We start from the raw sequence: 20587 nt of genomic DNA on the forward strand, positions 1-20587 counted from the left end.
TATCTTGTTATATATAATATATATGTTATGATATAATATAATTTAAATATAAAATTATATGTATCATAAAATATATTAAATTAATACAATACAATAAATATATCGTATAATATAATATATATTTTACAATATAAATTAATATATATATATTTTAAAAATAATATAGTAAAAAAAAAATATAAATTTTTAAAATTTTTAAAGTATTTATAATATTTTATAAAATCATTATATTTCAAATAATTTTTTTTTTAATCTTTTAAATATTTTATTGTTAAAAAAGTAATGTCATATAATATGATATTTGATTCATGATATATGGATAGACACTTTGTTGAAAAGAAAATAACTTGCAAGTCTACATTCCATCTATATCTTAATATTATATCGTTTTCGATTGCAAAGAGGAGAGGAAAAGAAGGTGAAAAAAAAATTTACGTAAAACAAATAGTGAATAGGATATTTAATTGACACTTAGTAATTCTTAAAAAACAAGTCAAGTGAAGACATAATCTTATAGAACTCTATTCATATTTTGTCGAAATAATTTTTTAAGGTTCTTGATAACCTAATTGGAGATTTAATTTTTTGTAAAATGAATCAAACCACACAAAAATGTCTATTTTCGTGCAACCAGAGTTTCTTCATATTTTACATAAATTTTAACCTAATTTCATAACAATGTTTTATAAAAATAAGAAATAACAAAAGAAAAAATTATTTACTTAGATTGAGATGAATAATGTTGTCCAATTTTGTTATTCAATTGAAAATCCTGATGGAAATGAGATGAATCGACAAGGGTTTACATAAGGTTAGTTAGACTTATGGTAAAATGGGTATTCTTTCAATCTTAACTTGTTGCTCTGCTACCTCAACGTCTTTTTAAAACGCGTGCATGATTGATTGGGAGGAAGCAGCGCGTGCAGAAACGCAAAACCTCCTTTCCTTTCTTTTTTAATTTCTATTCCCTCTGTTTTATAAAGTATTTTATTTTTTGAAAATAAATGTTTTATAAATAATGTAAAAAAATTAATTAATTTTTGAAAAATAGAAAATCAAATTATTAAAATTTTCGGAAAAGAAAAATCTTTGCTAATTTTCTAAATAAGATTCTAATTTTGTGAACTTTCACATTTAATTTAACCAACTGTTGATGAACTCCTTCTTTAGTCAGATTGCCTCCTTCAATCTGGATAATCTTACTTTCTGTTTCTGGTATCTTCTCTCTTTTCACAGACTTTCCCTCTCATTTCCTTTCTTTCAATCCCTCTCTCTTTATTCCTTTCCGTCTTTTTTTCTCTCTTCTCTCACACTTTCCCTCTCATTTCCTCTCCATTCCCATGACCGACTTCTCCCCCGTGATTCTCACCTCTTCTTCTTCGTCTTCTCCCCCTTCTTTCATCTCACTAGCCTTTCAATCTTATTATTTCTCATGAGTCTCCTCACTCTGCGCAACTCCATTTCCACCGCCTTTCGTTTTACCCACAACAACAACCAACCTTCATCATAATGCACTCCCCACACCCGCTTCGCAGCGGCGACACTCCTCCTCTTCCTCGAATTTCTCACTTTCAGTCCACTTTGTCCATACAGAAACTCAGGCGATTCAACTCACTGATTCTCGTCTTGCGACTCGCTGCCTTTTGCTTCACTCTTGCTGCCTCCGTTTTCATGCTTACTAACTCTCGCGGATCCGACTTGCCTCGATGGGTCGATTTTGATGCTTTCAGGTACACCCTTATCTGATCTACTCATTAATTTTATTTATTTGGCTGTTTATAAATTTACGAAAAAAATTGCAGATTTGTTTTTGCTGCAAATGCAATAGTAGCCATTTACTCTTTCTTCCAAATGGGCGCCTCAGTTTGGGAGATTTCAAAAGGGACAACTTTCTTTCCCGAAATTTTACAAGTCTGGTTCGATTTTGGCCATGATCAGGTTCAATTAAACACCATTAACAATAATTACAAAACCAATCAAATATTTAATTTCTGTTTTAACCTAAAATCAAGGGTTTTTTTGGGGGGGATTTTATAGATGTTTGCATACCTGTTACTGTCGGCGGAGTCGGCGGGAACGGAGCTGGCGAGGACACTGAAGAGCACCGACACGTGTACGGTGTCAAATGCGTTTTGTGTACAGTCGTATATTTCTGTGGCGTTAGGATTTGCTGGGTTTCTGTTTCTGGGGTTTTCGTCTTTGCTATCGGGTTTTCGGGTGGTCTGTTTTATAATCAACGGCTCTCGTTTTCATCTTTAGTCAGAGAGGGAAGGGAGGGATTGCTGTGATGTGTGAGGGTGTTGGATATTTACTGTGGTCATTTGAACTGTTCTGATGATGTGCTGTGTAAGTGAGCTCAACCACCGACTATGTACATTGAAAGAGTGTATTCTTTTTTTCTGTAATTTCGAGTATCCAAATCGTAATAGAATGTTGATATTTTCACAACCACATCATCCACCACTATAGTTGCTAATGGAATAGCAATATGGGTCATTTATGGTTTAATCAAAAGTACACTCCAAACTTCCAACACAGCTGAGCTAATAAATCTGACATGGTATCAAAATTATTCAGGCTAGAACGGCAAATTTTAGTTGCCTTCATATTTTGCATCAGCCATCACATAATGGTAAGCAATAACCATGATAAAAATGAAAATGCCTAGCATGTTGGCAAAAAATCCGAATTCTTGATCTCCAATCATCTGCACAAGCAAAAAATAAATCCAAATATATTAGTACTAAAGCCAGAATAATAACATCAACCACCATGATACAACAGAAATTTTCTAATGCTCTAACAGTCACAGTAAATGGATGAGTAAAACATTTTGTTGAATACTTTACACATTAGAAACCTAAAGAAAGTCACAATCTTAATGACCATGTATAACAAAGCATTTTGAATCATCTCAAGCTAGAGTCTGCAATGCAATAGCAGAACGACAATACAAATGATGACAAGTTACGTCCTTGGGACATAGGCACAATGTACTCAGTTTCATCTAATAGTAGTAGTGCAAGCTCGTATGGCTTCTTTTAAGTCTTATAATGTCACGTAGAATAATCTCAATAAAAGCGTCCATAACTGAAAACAACACGAATCCAGAATATCATTCAAAAGACCAATTAATTCAGACAACTTGCTGTAAAGAAGCAATACATTCAACATAAAGAAGCATTTGCAAGAATGCTACGGTACATTCTGGTTCAATAATTATCCATGCTAAAATTTGCTAACTACTAATCCAATCATGTTAATATTTCTAAACAATAAAACTATATATACACGTTTTTGAGTACACAAATGATATGTGATAATGTGATTAGATGATTTTGAATTAAAGATAAAAAAACACTTAATCATATGATAACACATCATATGTGATGTGAGAAAATGTGAGTAAATGAGTTTGAATTAAAGATAAAATAACACACAATTATATAATGACATATCATATGTATACTCAAAAGTATATATATAGAGCTTTGCTCATTTTCAAATACGTTTTTTGTTCGCAGTTCTCACAACAGAGACAAAGCTATATAATGGACATGGATCAGTTATTCCTGATAATTAATTAAACCTGATAGCGAACACTTTCCACAATATAAACCCAAAGAAAGTCACAAACTTAATATCCATGTATAACAAAGCATTTAGAATCATGTCAAGCTAGAGTCTACAATGCAACAGCAGAATGACAATACAAACGATGACAAGTTACATCTTTTGGGCATAGGCACAATATACTCTGTTTCATCTAATAGTAATGCAAGCTCATATGGCCTCTTTTAAGTCTTATAATGTCATGTAGAATAATCTCAATAAAAGCACCCATAACTGAAAACAACACAAATCCAGAATATCATTCAAAAGACCAATTAATTCAGAAAACTTGCAGTAAAGAAGCAATACATTCAACATAAAGAAGCATTTGCAAGAATGCTACATTAGATATCTGGTTCAATAATTGTCCATGCTAAAATCTACAAACTACTAATCCAATCACATTAATATTTCCAAATGCCATTTTATTCACAGTAGTGGACATGGATCAGTTACTCCTAATAATTAAATCTGATAGCCGCTAATTTCAGTAAAATCATACAGTAAAACTTCAAAACCATTTCCAGATATCCAATTCACATACATCAACATCTTTCTATCCATTGCAGTTTACAGAACTCAAAATCAATTGAAATTCAAAATTCTCAACTACTTAATCAACTAACTCTTATAAAACTTCACAAGGCACAAGACCACAACAATTTCCACTGTAAAATTTATAATCCTTTAATTTTTGAGTGCCACAAAGACAATAAACAGCCCATATGAAGCAAAAACAATGATCACTACCCCATTTACAAGATTCCGCTATGCGATTTTCTTTGTTTCATTTTCGATTTCCATCCGAAAATTTTTGTCTCATACATTAAACGTAAAGTCGAAATTACAGATACTTACCCCCCAAAAAAAAAAAATTACAGATCCTTAAAAGGTTTTGTTCAAGATGCGCATAATTAAAATTTTATTTTCACGGCGGTAACAGAGAAAGCATTGAAGCGGAGAGAGAGGCGTGTACCTTTAGGCTTCGATGGAATGAGAAATCGCCAAAGTAAGGAGAGTTTACTAGATCTCTAAATAAGAACAAATCGCTGCTGCTGCGGCTGAAATCCCCGACTGCGAATTGCGATTACTTTGTGATATATATCAGTTTTGGAAATTAAACGACTTCGTTTCAACCGGCTCACACGCGTCGTTTTGTAATGGGCTGGTTACCTATATTTACCCAAATACTCAGATATTGATTTGCATTAAACATAAACATTCTTAGAAGAATAATTTGTTCCCTATGCCACTTAATGAATTTTTTTTTTTTTACAGGGAATTTCATCCACTTAATAATTTATTTATTGAATTGGAGAAATCTCACTCCTTGGGGTGCCTTTTACTGATGTTTAGAACTTCAGAGATAATCTTGAGAAGGCACTTAAAATTGGGGCAGTCTTAAAATTTTAAGAACTTTAGGGTGTCTTCAGAATTACTCTAAATTTTTTAATAGGACGTGGGTTTTGGAGGCTTCCGTACCGGAGAGCGCACTAGGTCAATAGTCAAACACTGCATGATGTTCTGACACACCGGATAAACTGGCGTCACGGACGGACCTGTCGCTTTAAGGTCTCCTCGCTTATTAGCTGTATCTTCCGTAGCGGATAATTTTTCCCAACACTACAATAGATTACGTTATTTAGATTTACCAACCGGCACTAATCAGATGTACACATCCTCACACACAATTCTTGGTACAACCAATCAACTACAGCTATTTGAATCGACCAATCTCAACTTGACTGGCAAACGAGCGACTCAATCTGACCGAAACAAATCCAATAAACAGAGATAAACTAGACACGTAAGCACAGCGTGTAAAAGGAGCTGTTGTCAATTACGTAATTAGATACGACGTGTCGGATTATGATTGAAGCGTGAGTTTCGTTGTCATCCGCGACTCTAAACTCTTTAGTAGCATCAGATCGAGGATTTATATCCACAGTCTTCTAGTTGTGTTTAGTTAAAATCTCAATTCAAGGTGATTAACTGCTTAACAATTCTTGATTTAATTTAATTATTTTTTTCGGTTCAACGTGAGTGTGAAAATTAGATTTAGATCTGTAAGTTTGACGTGGGGGTCTACTTTGTTGGTGTGAAGCTTTCATTACTTTCTGTGCTTTTCTTTTGAACGAAGATTTCATTCAAGTTACATCTCAGTTTGGTACCGTTTGGTAGTTCCATTTTATTTTATTGTTTTATATTTTAGATGGGTAATGTTTGGTTTTGTATATAAAGCTTCAAGCTTTGAGATGTTTGTGTCATAAAAAAGTTTTTGGGTCTCCGGTGATCGGAGTTTTTGAGTGTTTTGTTGATCTGCTTGTGAGTTCTAGTTCAAGTTGTGAGAGTATTTTTTTACTGAAGTGTGGAATAATATTTTTTAATTGTGAGTTTTCATTGTTTAGTGATTCAAGAATGGCTCAAGAAGCTTCAAATGGAAATCACAATGCTGCTAAACCGCCTCCAACTCCATCTCCCTTGAGATTTTCAAAATTTTTCCAGGTGATTTTTGGCTACAATGTGTTTCAGATTTTACAAAATGGTTGATCATCCTGTTAATTCCTTAATAATGTATTTTGCAACTGGTATTTCAAACTGATTTCAACATGGTCAACGCCTTGTGTCTTGACTAGCTCTTTGTAATTCTTAGTTTTTGGATTACCTCTTGGAAGTATATAGCATTTGACTTTTTAATTTTGCTTAAAGTTTTGAAATTAGAACCTTGAGATCTGAGATATACCAATGGCAGATCTTTGTGACACTGGTAATTGGCATAATTTGTCCAAGTAGCTTAGTTTGTGAATTCGATATGTCCTTTCCTTTTTTATTTGGCAGTCTAACATGAGGATTCTAATTACTGGAGGAGCTGGATTCATTGGCTCTCACCTAGTGGACAAGTTGATGGAAAATGAGAAGAATGAAGTAAATTCCTCTTCTCCTGATTATAAATAGCTATCTATAGTGTGACTGTATTACTCAATATTTAGGCATTTATAAGTTCACTTGACTCATGCCATCAGGTGATAGTTGTTGATAACTTCTTCACTGGCTCAAAGGACAACCTAAAGAAGTGGATCAATCATCCGAGATTTGAACTTATTCGTCATGGTATGTCCTTTTATAGTTCTTAACATATTCAATGATGTGGAGGTGAAACTATAGAGTTCTTCCATGTGATTTTTATCAGATGTACTATGGGACTTTAAGCCTGGCCCTTTAATTATTAAGGTAGGCTGTTAATAAAACAATGTGTTCGTTTCACACAGATGTCACAGAGCCATTGTTGGTTGAGGTGGATCAAATATACCACCTTGCTTGTCCAGCTTCTCCAATCTTCTACAAGTACAACCCTGTAAAGGTGTGTATATTTGTACTTTGTGTCTGGTTAAGAGACCATCACAGTTGCTGCCTTCTCTAGCCTTGCTTTCTCTTGATGTTTCGTTCATAATGCTAAAATGTGTGGTGTTTCTATGATATATTCAAGTTGTATTTGACTTGAAAGAAATTGAAACTTGACAGACGATAAAGACAAATGTAATTGGTACATTGAATATGTTGGGACTTGCCAAGCGAGTGGGAGCAAGGTTTGAGACTACTACTTGATTGCTTGAAATGGACTTATAGTGTATTTTTATGTTTCTCATGATTTGATATTTGGTTATAGGATTTTGCTTACTTCAACTTCAGAGGTCTATGGCGACCCTCTTGTGCATCCCCAGGAGGAGAGTTATTGGGGAAACGTTAATCCGATTGGTAGGTTTTTTCTCTCTTAAAAGTCAGCATTTTAATGAATTGGCGAACTTGGATGACTTGGCCATCATGATGCAATGTTATTAAAACGGTTTCAACTCCCTTAAAAAATATGTAGCATTGTGTATTGCAACTTAATCTGCACAGTATTTCATTCTCATTTTAGTGCTTTTCATTGTGTTTTGTGGGATTAACATCTGATTAAAGTGATAATTCTACAGTTATGGGCATGCTGTGTGTAACAGAAATGATTAAAATCGTATTATATATTATTGATTTCTATCTATATTTTCAGGGGTTAGGAGTTGCTATGATGAGGGTAAACGAGTTGCTGAAACTTTGATGTTTGATTACCATCGGCAGCATGGGATTGGTAATGTTCATGCTGCCACCTCAAAAATAAAATGCATGTGATGTTTGGCTACCATTTACAGTATGTTTGAAAAATCTGACTTTTCATCAAATTAATGATTGAACAGAGATTCGGATTGCTAGGATTTTCAACACCTATGGGCCCCGCATGAATATCGATGATGGTCGAGTTGTCAGTAATTTTATAGCTCAAGCAGTCCGGTAATTTCTTTTAAATTATAGTGTTTTGTAGATCATATAGATATAATCTACAAAACACCCTATTGCTCTTCTTTCCACATTGTTAGCCCATGTCATCACTTGTGCCTGTTCATCTTGTGCAGTGGTGAGCCCTTGACTGTTCAAGCGCCTGGAACTCAAACTCGGAGTTTCTGCTATGTGTCAGATATGGTATGAAGATTATTTTAAATTTTCACATTGACTTATCTGTTTGATTGTTTTATCACCACTGAACTTATTTCAAATGTTGAAGGTGGATGGCCTTATTCGACTAATGGAAGGAGATAACACTGGTCCGATCAACATTGGGAATCCAGGTCATCATCTTTTTGGTTTCTTTTCTGGTTAACAAAAAGGAAAATCTGATTATGTTGAAATTCTTTTGTTCCCATTATTAACTTGATATTCTATACTTCAGGTGAATTTACCATGATTGAACTTGCGGAGACTGTTAAGGAGGTCAGTTTTGTAATCTCCTTTCACCCTGTTATCATATTTCTTTTGTATAGGACAAACTTAAAATAACCTGGCAATGTAACTATACTTGTTCATGTTTTTCGCAGCTCATTAATCCTTCTGTGGAGATCAAAATGGTAGAAAACACCCCTGATGATCCTCGCCAAAGAAAGCCTGACATCACAAAAGCAAAAGAGTTGTTAGGATGGGAGCCAAAGATCAAGCTGCGTGATGGTCTTCCCCTTATGGAGGACGATTTCCGACAGAGGCTTGGTGTCCCCAGAAAGAGCTGAACTTCAATATAGGAAAAATATCACAGGCGGGCTTGTGTTTTGCCAAAATACGAACTTGAGTTCCTGTGAGTTTCTTATCCAATAATGCACACTGCAGTAAAATAATTGGACCAGTAGGCTCTTATTATAAATCCGTATGACCATAATTCCTTTTGGTGATGGGATTTACTTTAATATTACTGAAAGAGTTTCTTGGCTAGAGTTTTTACCTTCAGTGTACTATGTTTATTGGCTTCTGTTTTGATTATAATGACAGAGAACTACCCACAAAAATTCCATAATCAAAGAAAAATGTGCTACAATGTCAAAACAATTATCAAAGACAATTTCTATAAATATGAACTGTGGTTCAAATACAGAAAGAAAGATGGTACTTTTTATGCTTCTGCTACTGCTACTGCTTTAGCCTTTGGTTTCCCTTTGTTTTTCACAACCTGTTTGGCTGCTGGTTTTCTCCCATCTTCCATCTCTGTCTTCTAGTCCACCCACTTAGTATCACCCTGCATCACAAATCATTCAGTCAAGTTAATCAAATTAGATAAATAGCTGCAATTTGTGTTTCAACTACTTTGAGGACATGAATGTGAGAGAGACCCAGGTTGCTCTGTTAAACTGATCTTTTGAGTAGCCATATTCTCCAACTCAAGTTTGGTGTAACCGGAGATAATGCGACTGCAATTATTCTCATTGCTTCCAGTATTATCACAAGATCCTGCCAAAATAAAAATAAATTTTCCTTATAACTAGTTCTCAACTATAATCGAAGACAATGACATGTAATTCAGCAAGTCAAAATAAAATTCCTCAACTGAAGGAGCGAAAGAGATACGAAGCCCGCAGAGAAAAGGAAAGGAGAAAGGCAACAATGTTGACTGAAAGGAAAGGGAGAAAAGGCAAGTGAAATCATGTCACGAAGGGGATTCTTACCGTGGGAAGCCTTTCCCTAACCTAAAGACCACTAATCTCTTCCTACAGGACTTAACTGCTTTATCTTGGAGAGTAGGAATTAACTTGTCGCCTCAACTCTTCAAAGTTGCTGACGTCTGATACAGATTCGACCCAGATTATGGGTGGTGGAGGTTCTGGGAAGTTTTTGTCAAAAACTAGCTGGCCTACCCATTCAATTGAGATTGGAAGTGGCGGAAATTGAATGGATCATTAATGCAAATCTGGGAAAACCATTCAAGTCAGTAGGTTTTGGCATTGAAGAAGCTGTCTGCGGGGGCCTGCCCATTCAACTTCCGAGGAAGTGAAAATTTTTTTCATTTCAGATTTTTATCGAACCAATCGTATTAGATAAGATAAACTCTGATCAATGAGTGAAGAGGAAACTCGTTTTTGGTTAAACCATCTTCAACTCCAATTCATTCAATTAGCTCTGACACTAGGAAGATTTCGTTGCTAGCCAGTTACCGGAGACACCGGCACCGATGATGATGATACGTTGTTCAGATTAATTAATTTTAGGGCCCATAGGTTTTATAAAATAGATTATTTTAATAATAAAAATTCAATTCATAATATTAATTTATATTAAAAGTACGATTTTAATATAGACTTGTTCATTAACTTTTTGTCCTTGTCTCATACGGAATTTAATAATGGTAACAACGGGTGGGTTGACGAATTTTCCAAAAGGTCAAAAGATATATTCCCAACCAACGAGCTCGGATTGATATTTATTAAATATTAAAATTTTAAATTTTTATTTATAAAATATTTAAATTAATAAAAATTATAAATTTTAAGATAAAATTATTATTTAATTAGTATTATATTAAAAATAATAATATGTTATCAATGTTTATTCTAAATTTAAAAAATTAATAATTTTTTTTGTTAAGATTTGTATTTTCTAGCGCTCTCTCCCTTCCGTAACCTTATCTACCTCTAATGACGGTCTCTCCTTCCTCCCTCTTCTCCAACGTCTTTATCTCTAACGAAGATGATTTGTAAAAAAGATTTGAAAAATGTAAATTTTTGTAGAAAAAAAAATATAATTTTTCAAAACTTAATTTTGAGAAAAAAATTATTAGTTTTTCAAATTTTAGAGAAAAATATATAATATTTTATTATTTTTAATATATCACTTATTAAATAATTATTTTATCTCTAAAACTAACTATTTCTGTTAATTTTAATACTATATGAGTGAGAATTTTAGTTTTTAATATTTAACAAATACCAATTTAAATTTACAATGAACCTTGAATGGGAATATGCTAATAAATCTTAAGGGAAATAAGTCTTTAAACATCCAAAAAAAAGATAAAATGACCACATAGCGCTAACATATTATGCATATGGAGTACTATATATATATATATATATATATATATATATATATATATATATATAAAAGGTTAAATTTGTTAAAAATTCACATATAGGAAATTCACAAACAAAATGAGAAATATTGATTATAGATCCATTATTGCCCCATCTCCTTTGCATATCTATTTTTAGTTGATATGGATATTATTAAACGATTCGATCCGATCCGATCCAAAAAAATGTTACGAATTTTCGAAAGGAAAAATCAAATTATAGCACAAAGGTCAATAACTTAACATGCGCCAAATTTGCCTAATATGGTGCGAAATCAATTTTGGCAAAATTTAATACCAGCCATGTGCTAGTGAGAAAATCCGGAAATTACTATAACACCCTTGAGATCTTCACACGTGGCCCCACGTAAAATCCTGACGTGGAAATGACAATCCTGTGGGCCTATCTTAATCGACAACCTCAAATCAAAGGCATGGTTTGTCTAGTTATCTCTTCACTCACTCTCTCTTCTCTTGCCAATAGAAGAAAAATAAAATAGTTATGTTTAATCTCGCTGCTGTGTTGGCGCAAATCCCTAAATTGCCGCCCTTGTTGAGTCTCGGAACTCAGCACCTTTCATCTGGGTGGCGCAATTCCATTGGTCTAGTCTAAGAGAATGGACATTCCCTCCGACGACGTCGTGTTAATCCAACTTGGGAACGCCCCAGGTCAGCCCACAGAAATCAGCGTTAATTGCCCCGACAAGGCCGGCCTCGGCTGCGATCTCTGTCGAATCATTCTCGAGTTCGGCCTCTGCATTATACGAGGAGGTGCTTACATTTATAATATACATATATTTATGTATTGATTTTTTTTTTTCTTTTGAGGTTGAGATTGAACTTTTGCTTTGTTTAAAATGTAGACTTTTCCACAGATGGAAGGTGGTGCTATATAGTGTTGTGGGTTGAGCCCAACACGAGTTCTTATAGAGTTGATTGGGAAAGCTTGAAGAATCGTTTGTTATCTGTGTGCCCTTCATGTTTGGGTTCGTATTATTTTACCCAGCCTTCAAGTAATTCCTCGCAGCCTTCTCTGTATTTGCTCAAGTATAGTTGCCTTGACCGCAAAGGATTACTTCATGGTAACTTAACTATGTTGTTACTCTTTTTTCCTTATCGCTTAGTGATAAATGGTCATTTAAAACTATCCGTTTGTTATGGTCACTGGTGAAACAATGTTATTTATGAAATTGTGTTTTACTTTTTGTATGAAATTGAACTGATATTTTGTGATTCTTTTGTAGATGTTACTAAAATTCTTAGTGAGCTTGAGTTTACAATCCAAAGAGTTAAAGTGATGACAACCCCGGATGGCAGAGTGGTGGACTTGTTCTTTATCACAGATGGAATGTGAGTTATTTAATTATACTGAGTAAAATGGTATGAATGTAAGAAATACTAGTTTGGTGATGGAGTGATGGATCAGTTGACTTTTGGTTTTATGGTAATTTGATTTTTCCCTGTTGCCATTCTTTGATTCTTTTGAAGTTCTTGAAATTTCTTGGTTTCTAGACTGTTGCCATCTGGATAACAGGTTTTTTTTTTTTTTTTTTCTAATCTTCATATGCCATATTTCTTTTAACTATGAATTTTTGTTTATAGAAAGATAATAGATTCAACAGTATGCTTCATGTTGACAGAGTATAGGCAACAAAGTTATCTAATTCCATGTGCTGTCACTTTTCAGGGAGCTTTTGCACACAAAAAAGAGACGGGATGATACTTGTGAACTTCTAATGACTGTTTTAGGCGAGTCTTCTATCAGCTGTGAACTTCAGTTGGCTGGGCCGGAATATGAATCTCTGCAGGGTTTCTCTTCTCTCCCACCAGCAATAGAAGAAGAATTATTCAACCAGCTTCCCAATAAGGAAGACTGCTTGCAAGCACTTAGCATGCAGACAATGACAGTAAACACGGCCGCCATTATAGTGGATAATAAATTAAGCCCAGCTCATACCTTGCTACAAATTAAGTGTGCAGATCAAAAAGGTCTCTTTTATGATATTTTGAGGACTTCAAAGGACTTAGATATTCAGGTACTCAGTCATGATCTTTCTTCAACTCTTTCTCATCTAACTATTAAAATGTCTGAGTATAGGTCTCTAAAATAGATTTGATTGTACGGCCCTCTTTCTGTTGTGAGGTGCTTGTATAGTAGGAAGTTATAAATTATAGTTGGCTCTATGGTGGGACACTTGTCCTTTGTTTTGATTCGGGGCAACAACGGCTCTAGGATGCTTTACTGTCTCTTGATTGTGTTGATTCTTTATAAAGCATGTAACGAATAACGTCTTTGTGTATTTCTGTTTCCGTGTTATATATTTATTTTTTGTTGAAAGAACCTTTATGCTCGTATGTGTGCTTGCAGTCTAGTTTATATAAGCCTGTTGTGTTTCTCATTTAGATCGCTTATGGTAGAATCTCCTCAAGTGTGAAAGGCTACCGGGAAATGGATCTATTTATTCAGCTAACAGATGGGAAGAAAATTGTGGATCCCAAGCAGCAGACTGTTCTGTGTTCTCATCTGAAGGAAGGGATGATTCATCCCTTGCGGGTGATTGTCACCAACCGAGGCCCAGATACTGAACTCCTGGTTGCTAATCCTGTTGAACGATCTGGAAAGGGAAGACCCCGTGTCTTTTATGATGTTACATTGGCCCTAAAGATATTAGGAATATGTATTTTTTCGGTAAGAATCTAATTTCTTGGTCCCATTTACATTTACTTCAGCTTCTCTCTCTCTCTATGTCAAACCATCCTCTCTTCACTCTTGTTTGTAGGCTGAAATCGGAAGACACTCAACTTCAGAACGCCAGTGGGAAGTTTACAGATTCCTTCTGGACGAAAGTCCTGAGTTACCATTAGCAAGCACGCGAGCTAGGAGTCAGATTACGGATAGAGTAAGGAAAACATTGATGGGATGGTGAGCTGACTGCTGAGCCGTGTTAACTTATATCCGCAGAAAACTGTCTCATATTACATTGTATTCCCCAGTTGCTCGCCCACACCCTCTTGGTTGTTCGTTGGCCAGATTGATTCTGTCTGTCTAAAGAGTGTCAGTTTGGTGTTATGGATTAAAAAAATCTCTGGTCACGCAGCAAAAGGCTTCTGATTATTTGAGACTTTCCCAATTTGAAGTTATTTGACAGTTTGGCTTTTGTAGGCTCTGAATATTGTAACTTAGTTCCATCTATGTATGTTGCTTTTCCAATATCAAGATAGAATTGTCGTTCCCAATCGTATGCAACTCCAGTGCATGAAAGACTAAAGGAGATATGGATTATACCATGACAGAACTTGATATAACCTCTTTCAAATTTAAACTTGTAAAAGTGAAAATGCCTTGGCATTTGGTTTTTCTCACCAATTAAATTGAATTGAAGGGTTTTCAAAATATTAGGGATAATTGTCTATTCGTCATATGATAAAATTATCTCGTTAATCACAAAGTTTGATGCTTAAAACGTAATAGTTCAATTATAAATTACAAAAATTATAATAAAAGACTTAGTCTATTCGTCAATCATTTAAAAATGGAGGTAGAGATTTTACAAATTGTAGATAGTAAAAAGAATTTTACGAAATAAAATATTTTTCTTCCATCTATGAGATTACACTCTTGTTCCATCTTATATTTATAAGAGAGAAAACAACTAATGTTTGTAAGAGAAAATCATTTTTAATCAAATCAAAATTATGATGTCTTTGTAATTATATAGATATTAGTACAATTAAAAAATGAATCCAATTTCATATTTGAATTTGGAATCCTCTAATATTATATATGTATGTAACTTTACTTTGTCCTCTAGATCACTATATTGGAGGGAGAGTGAGAAAGAAAAGAATAGCTCCATATATTATAACCTTGTTATTCCCTCCAAAGAGTCAATAACATAATGTGTATGGACGCTTAAATCATTAGTTGACCCTCAGTTTACACACACGTTCATTCCGCTTTGACAGACGTGATTAGAGCTGATGATGCACCGGTGGGCTCCGCTTTGACCAAAGCAAAACGGATTGTGACATTCAAACTTAATTTATAGTAGGGATGGTAATTTGGACATGATTTTAGGAGTTTCGACCCTCCCTGACCTTAAAGGGGAGGAAATTTCCTGATAAAAAGGGGAAAAGGGGTGGGGATAACGATGAAAAAAATCTTCTTAATTAGGAACGGGTCAGGGACGGGGATACATTTGTTCCCGTCCCGCCCCGCCCCCTAAATCTAATATATTAATATAATAATTTCTAAACTATTAAATTCTAAAAATTTTTACATTATAATTTATTAAAACTATAACTTTAATTTTACTAATTTTTGAATTATCAATTATCAGCTTTTACTAATTTCTGAACTATTAATCTAATATATTAAAAAAAACCCTAGAATCTCATTATCATAAAATATAAATGCACCAAATTAATTTTATTTCAACTTCAAAATTTAGTCATCAATCCACCAGGTTTTACGCAAAAAAATAAATTATAAACTTGATAAAATCAATTGAAGTGAATGAAAGGGGTTAAATTTAATGTTATTATAAAATTACCCTAAATCACGTACATAAAGAACTACTAATGAAAAGATTAATTATTACATATTGTTAGATTTTATGAAAACTTTGTATTTGAACTAAAATAATAATGAATATTTTATAACTCTTGTAGCAAGTGATATTTTGGGAGACTATAATTTATTTTATTTATTGAAATACATAAAGGAATTAAAATTTATATTTGCGAATATGGAGAGGGGATTTTTTCCTGCAGGGACGGGATGGGGATGAGGAGAAGATTTTTTCTCGTAGGAATGGGAAGGGGATGGGGAGGAGATTTTTCTTCGTAGGAAAGAGACGGAGATTCTTTGTTATCCCCGTAACAGGGACGGGGCAGGAACGGGGATTGATATCCCCTACAGGGCCCGAGACGGGGATTGATATCCCCTCCCCACCCCTCCTCATTACCATTCCTAATTTATAGTCTAAAACTTTGAAATTCCCAATAAACAATTAAAATTATTATCACGAAATTTTGATAATAATTTATGAAAAGTGCGAAATTCACGCACTAGGGTTTGGATCTGGTGTTGCTGATATCATCTACAGTCTCATCTGTCGCCATTTTCCAAAACTTCTTTTAAAATGACCACCCGATTCTGGGCGTATACGTGTCCATCCCACTTCCTTCTGACTAACTCCTCTCCCAAGTCAACTGCAGCCCTTATCGTCTCCTCCGCACTGTCGTACGCCGCATCAATAATCTTCTTCTCTACGGCCTCCTTAGCTGTCAACTTAGCTGCTCTCAACACCATATCGCGCCGAGCCATCGGCTCACCGACCTTATTCTTAATAACTGCCATAAACCAAGCTGGAATCTTTAGACCGATATCCAGTTCACTCATATACAAAAACCCTCTATCTTTTCTCATCAAGATGTAGTCATGACTCAAAGCGAAAATCAATCCTGCAGCTGACGCGTGTCCCGTGATGGCGGCTATCGTCGGCATCGGAAGCGAAATCAAATCCGAGATGAGAGAACGGAGCTTCGACGACATGAGTTGGAAATTTGATTGGATCGATTTGGCCCACGCGAGATCGTAACCGTTGGAAAAGAACTTGCCTTGGGCTGTTGTGATGAGAACTGCCGACGAGGCAGCGGGGTCCACTTTAACTCGACGCACTGTGGTCTGAATCGAATCGATCATTGCTGGGCTGAGCCGGTGCTCGCCCGGGCCGGTGAGAGTTAGAATATAGACGTTTCCTCGCTTTTCTAGCGTACACATTTTCCCTTGTTAAAAAAGACAAGGTTGAAGAATTTATCAAAAGAGAACGCAATTTTGATGAAATGAACAAATTATCGCAAAAAGGAGGGAGGCTAATCGTTATGCATTTGCCCTTACCTAGACCTGGCCACGGGCCGGTTTGGCCCGTGAACCGGACCGAAACCGGCCCGGATAAACTCGAAACCGGAACTGGCAGACCCGAAACTGGACTGAACCGGAACTGAAACCATAGCTCTGCGGTTCGGTTCCGGTTCACATAAATTAGAACCGTGGAACCGTCGGTTCACAGCGGTTTATGAACCGGCGATTTACTGTGCTGAACCAAAAAAAATTTGAAATTTTTTTGATTTTTTTTTAAATTTTATTTAAAAAGGCAATTTCTCTGAATCTCAATTCACCCCCTTATTTTTAATTTTTTTCAAAAATGTTTTTTCCTATATATACTCCTTCAAATTCTATTCTCTCAAATTTCAATCTTTTTATTTTCTCACTCAATCCTTCAAACTCTCATTCTCATTCTTTAAACTCTTAATACTCTCTCAATCTTTTAATTCAATCAAATTTTCTTAAATTTAATTAAATTCTTTCTTAATTTTTTATTAATTTCAATTTCAATTTTAAATTTTTTTATACAATTCATAATTAATTATAGAATTTATTTCTATAATTAATTTTATTTATTATTTATTTATTATCTTTTATAATTAATCATATAATTTATTTATATAATTAATTTTATTTGTTGTAATTAAGTCCAAACGTTTATTTTAATTTTTAATTATTGTAATTAATAATTTAAAAATTAAATCAAGATCATATATTAGAATTGACTGTTCAATATCGGTTTCGAACCGGAGCCATGAACCGAAACCGGCGGTTCCGAACCGTAGATGAACCGTCCTGTTACGGTTTCGGTTCAGGATCCTTATATTTTCGAACCGTAAACCGATAGTTTCGAACCGAAACCGACGGTTCATGAACTGTGGCCAGGTCTACCCTTACCTGAGGTTGAAACCATTAGGGGCTTTTATAGAGCCAACTCCATGCAGTATAATCATACAGTAAAAACTTTTGACAAAACACAGGGCTTTTACGGTCAAGCCGACTGCATTTAATTGAACCAAATTACATCATCCATTGAGTTATCGAAATATACCTATGTGATAAAAGGAGGTCAAAAGACCGAAAAATTGAAAACTTTTGACAAATGCATAAAGTACTACCAAATTACATCATTCTTTGCGTTATCGAAATATACCCATGTGACAATTAGACATCAAAAGACTGAAAAATAAAAACTTTTGACAAACAAAACACAAAACAATAAAACAAAAGAAAATAATAAAGCTGATACACGATGAATACGAATAAAATGGTTTAGATAGGTGGCAGCATCTTAGAGTGAGATTGAAGATGAAACATTTATTATATGTCCACATCTGTTTGGAAGGTTTTTTTTATCGATTTCTTTGAGGAATCTTTTTAGCAGTGAATCATCATAAGAGATAAGCCTTGTCTTCATTAGTTTTGAAAGTTTTTGACTGAGGAAATTGATTCAAATTAATTTTGCTGTAGAACTTGTTTTTTGCTTTAATCATTTGCTACTGATATTGCCAAGAAATTTTTCCCATGGGGCTTCATCTTGTGGAGAAGGCCAAATTTGAGTTGGGATGATACCATTGACTTCAGAAAATTCTTCTTTCAAAATCTTGATATTCTTGGAGATATGCTACTATGAGTTTTTGCAAGTTATATGAGAGATGAGCATATCTTTGAATATCTGCCTGAAATGTCACCGATTACTGATGAGGGAAAACCTGAACTTTTCTAGTGAAGAACAAGATTGAAAACTGTGAACCTAGGGTCCTCTGGAGTGACATATGTTCAATAGGGGTCTGGGGAAGCTCGACAGCGCAATATGGGTTCCAAGGAATATCTAGGAGAACCAGACTAGAAGGTGAAGGTAAATAAGTTATCACCAAGGGTGTCCGTCTTCATTCAACGATGTTGCCAGGTCTTTTTTGGCTTATCTTTTTGTCGCTGACTAATTTTAACTTAACCTATTATGAAAATCTAGTATTGTCCTATAACAAGTTTTGAATATGCAGAATCCCAAATTTAGGCAAGGATAGAACATATATAAAAAAACCATTTTTAATATGCAGAATCCCAAATTTAGGCAAGCATAAAACATATATAAAGAAACCTTAAATTCATTTTTCACGATTAAAACCACGGGTTAAATCTGTATAATGAGAGAAAACCACGTGAATTCATTGTTCTTTTGACACTTATGAACTATCCCATATCGGCCAATATTTGGCCAAATTTTGATAAACCTTGGTGGAATATGCTTAATTCTGCAAGCATGCATTAGACAGTTTGGAATCTGATTTTGAAGGGGGAAAATACTCAATTGATGTCCAAAAAGTGTCTGTTTCAGACCCCTATCTCTGAAAATGCCAAGATTGTAAGGTAAGGTGTGAGTATTCTAGTGATGCTGGCAAATCAGCAAATCAGCTGCCAGTGCCTCTCAATATTTGCACCATAATAATGGAAATGATTAGATAGATGTTGGCTTCCCTCATCTCCATTACAGTGAAGTAGATAACTGTGTAGTTCTCTTTCATTTGTTAAAAGCTATCAAGTTTGGCAATTCATCTGAAGGTTTCAAGTTGACGGTTTGTTGATTTAAAAGAATAGCCAATATAGAAGACATCTACGAACTTTTTGGAGTAATTGGATTAATTGGTTGGCTTTCGTCCTCCTGCTAGTATAAATTGCAGATCAAGGCAGTTCATTCATCTTAACGTAATTACCTCATCTTCTTCTTGGGCTAGACATCTATTAGCCCGTGCTTGTGATAAATTATGCTCTAAAATCCTACTTACACCTAACAGCTATAAATAAATTTATTTCTTTTAATTCAGACTTAAGAATAAGATTACTTTTTCAATATTTTGAAGCAGTCATCAGGTATCGCATTACATTGATAGAAGACATTCCGGCAACCATGAAAGAACCCTAAACTTGTAGAGAATCAGATTTGCTTTGACTCTTACTGGGTCTTTTTTCATGGCCATGCTTCAATAATATATAAATATTGAGGTTTCTTTTCGGTATTCAATGGCAATTCAGTTTCATGTTTGTGATGAAAACAGGCTGAAATATGTTTAGTGGATAGGACTTCATCCTTATAGGCAGCAAGTGGCTCTGGTTTTAGTGGCATCTTCATACTGTGCCTGGTAAGTGTTTTTTGGTCTTTATGTTCATTATTTGCTTCTCACCTTGTGCATATGTAATGCAATTTTCTTCTTGTCTTCCCTTCAGTTGTAAAATTATTGATGCAAAATTTTTGTTTGCACAGCGGGTTTCGTTGAATGGAGAATACAATTTCTTTTTCTTTTATTTTTGTGTTAATTTTTATAACTAATTGGGTGAAGGTTTATTCGGAAATAACAAGACTAACGTTAATTCATTATTATCATGATGACTTACTACTTACAAAACATGAAAAATATAAAAGTGAGTAATAATTATTTATTAAATAGAAGATTTTATTTATACGTAATACTCATTTTATTTTTAATTTAATCTAACCTAATTTGATTATCAAAAGTACACTTTCGGAATTTATACGTTAATGACATTAATTTATTTTATTTATGAATTGTGATACCTTTAAGTAAATCTTATATTAATAAAACATGAGAAAAATATTACATCTGTCTATACTTTATCTGTATATCCTATATCGATTATAGGTGAGA

General features: G+C 34.4%; 5 protein-coding genes and 2 long non-coding RNA genes across 12 annotated transcripts; 4 read left to right on the forward strand and 3 right to left on the reverse strand.

The window, feature by feature from the left end:
- Positions 1 to 1126: 1126 nt before the first annotated feature.
- LOC123227288 (CASP-like protein 4C2) lies at positions 1127 to 2448 on the forward strand. The gene is made up of 3 exons (XM_044652030.1): positions 1127 to 1730; positions 1803 to 1938; positions 2038 to 2448. The coding sequence occupies exons 1-3, from the start codon at positions 1510 to 1512 to the stop codon at positions 2257 to 2259; spliced, it is 579 nt and encodes a 192-aa protein (XP_044507965.1). The 5' UTR covers positions 1127 to 1509; the 3' UTR covers positions 2260 to 2448.
- LOC123227289 (dolichyl-diphosphooligosaccharide--protein glycosyltransferase subunit 4A-like) lies at positions 2373 to 2707 on the reverse strand. The gene has a single exon (XM_044652031.1). It carries the CDS (start codon positions 2705 to 2707, stop codon positions 2594 to 2596), a length of 114 nt encoding a protein of 37 aa, XP_044507966.1. The 3' UTR covers positions 2373 to 2593.
- A 2780-nt stretch (positions 2708 to 5487) lies between these two features.
- Positions 5488 to 8906, forward strand: LOC123227287 (UDP-glucuronic acid decarboxylase 6-like). Of its 6 annotated transcripts, none has more exons than XM_044652023.1 (13): positions 5488 to 5596; positions 6021 to 6117; positions 6451 to 6537; positions 6636 to 6723; positions 6882 to 6973; positions 7135 to 7199; positions 7280 to 7368; positions 7661 to 7738; positions 7845 to 7938; positions 8061 to 8127; positions 8210 to 8273; positions 8375 to 8415; positions 8520 to 8906. In XM_044652023.1, exons 2-13 carry the CDS (start codon positions 6031 to 6033, stop codon positions 8703 to 8705), a joined length of 1038 nt encoding a protein of 345 aa, XP_044507958.1. In that variant the 5' UTR covers positions 5488 to 5596; positions 6021 to 6030; the 3' UTR covers positions 8706 to 8906. The 6 variants fall into 6 exon arrangements, with proteins under 6 accessions (XP_044507958.1, XP_044507962.1, XP_044507963.1 ...); XM_044652027.1 differs by lacking the exon at positions 5488 to 5596 and adding an exon at positions 5638 to 5779; XM_044652028.1 differs by lacking the exon at positions 5488 to 5596 and adding an exon at positions 5661 to 5789.
- A 112-nt stretch (positions 8907 to 9018) lies between these two features.
- LOC123227290 lies at positions 9019 to 10139 on the reverse strand. The gene is made up of 3 exons (XR_006504456.1): positions 9633 to 10139; positions 9300 to 9417; positions 9019 to 9205 (listed from the first exon to the last, which is right to left on the reverse strand). It is a non-coding gene; the product is annotated as an uncharacterized LOC123227290 (long non-coding RNA).
- Positions 10140 to 11490: 1351 nt separating this feature from the next.
- On the forward strand, positions 11491 to 14269 carry LOC123226923 (ACT domain-containing protein ACR9). Its single transcript, XM_044651497.1, has 6 exons — positions 11491 to 11803; positions 11896 to 12114; positions 12277 to 12382; positions 12720 to 13068; positions 13437 to 13721; positions 13813 to 14269. The coding sequence occupies exons 1-6, from the start codon at positions 11650 to 11652 to the stop codon at positions 13957 to 13959; spliced, it is 1260 nt and encodes a 419-aa protein (XP_044507432.1). The 5' UTR covers positions 11491 to 11649; the 3' UTR covers positions 13960 to 14269.
- A 1739-nt stretch (positions 14270 to 16008) lies between these two features.
- Positions 16009 to 16916, reverse strand: LOC123227146 (enoyl-CoA delta isomerase 1, peroxisomal). Its single transcript, XM_044651829.1, has one exon. The coding sequence runs from the start codon at positions 16815 to 16817 to the stop codon at positions 16143 to 16145; it is 675 nt and encodes a 224-aa protein (XP_044507764.1). The 5' UTR covers positions 16818 to 16916; the 3' UTR covers positions 16009 to 16142.
- Positions 16917 to 18241: 1325 nt separating this feature from the next.
- On the forward strand, positions 18242 to 20224 carry LOC123228318. The gene is made up of 3 exons (XR_006504666.1): positions 18242 to 19628; positions 19979 to 20062; positions 20185 to 20224. It is a non-coding gene; the product is annotated as an uncharacterized LOC123228318 (long non-coding RNA).
- Positions 20225 to 20587: the final 363 nt, after the last annotated feature.

This window comes from Mangifera indica, chromosome 10 (assembly GCF_011075055.1).
Source record: "Mangifera indica cultivar Alphonso chromosome 10, CATAS_Mindica_2.1, whole genome shotgun sequence".
NCBI classification, from domain to species: domain Eukaryota; kingdom Viridiplantae; phylum Streptophyta; class Magnoliopsida; order Sapindales; family Anacardiaceae; genus Mangifera; species Mangifera indica.

Coding starts and splice junctions, on each gene's coding strand:
- LOC123227289 (XM_044652031.1), bottom strand. CDS start 2,707: ATGATTGGAGATCAAGAATTCGGATTTTTTGCCAACATGCTAGGCATT.
- LOC123227146 (XM_044651829.1), bottom strand. CDS start 16,817: ATGTGTACGCTAGAAAAGCGAGGAAACGTCTATATTCTAACTCTCACC.
- LOC123226923 (XM_044651497.1), top strand. CDS start 11,650: ATGGACATTCCCTCCGACGACGTCGTGTTAATCCAACTTGGGAACGCC. Junction 12,115..12,276: donor CCGCAAAGGATTACTTCATG/GTAACTTAACTA, acceptor ATTCTTTTGTAG/ATGTTACTAAAATTCTTAGT. Junction 13,069..13,436: donor CAAAGGACTTAGATATTCAG/GTACTCAGTCAT, acceptor TTTCTCATTTAG/ATCGCTTATGGTAGAATCTC.
- LOC123227287 (XM_044652023.1), top strand. CDS start 6,031: ATGGCTCAAGAAGCTTCAAATGGAAATCACAATGCTGCTAAACCGCCT. Junction 6,538..6,635: donor TGGAAAATGAGAAGAATGAA/GTAAATTCCTCT, acceptor TCATGCCATCAG/GTGATAGTTGTTGATAACTT. Junction 7,369..7,660: donor GGGAAACGTTAATCCGATTG/GTAGGTTTTTTC, acceptor CTATATTTTCAG/GGGTTAGGAGTTGCTATGAT.
- LOC123227288 (XM_044652030.1), top strand. CDS start 1,510: ATGCACTCCCCACACCCGCTTCGCAGCGGCGACACTCCTCCTCTTCCT. Junction 1,731..1,802: donor GTCGATTTTGATGCTTTCAG/GTACACCCTTAT, acceptor AAAAAATTGCAG/ATTTGTTTTTGCTGCAAATG. Junction 1,939..2,037: donor TCGATTTTGGCCATGATCAG/GTTCAATTAAAC, acceptor GGGATTTTATAG/ATGTTTGCATACCTGTTACT.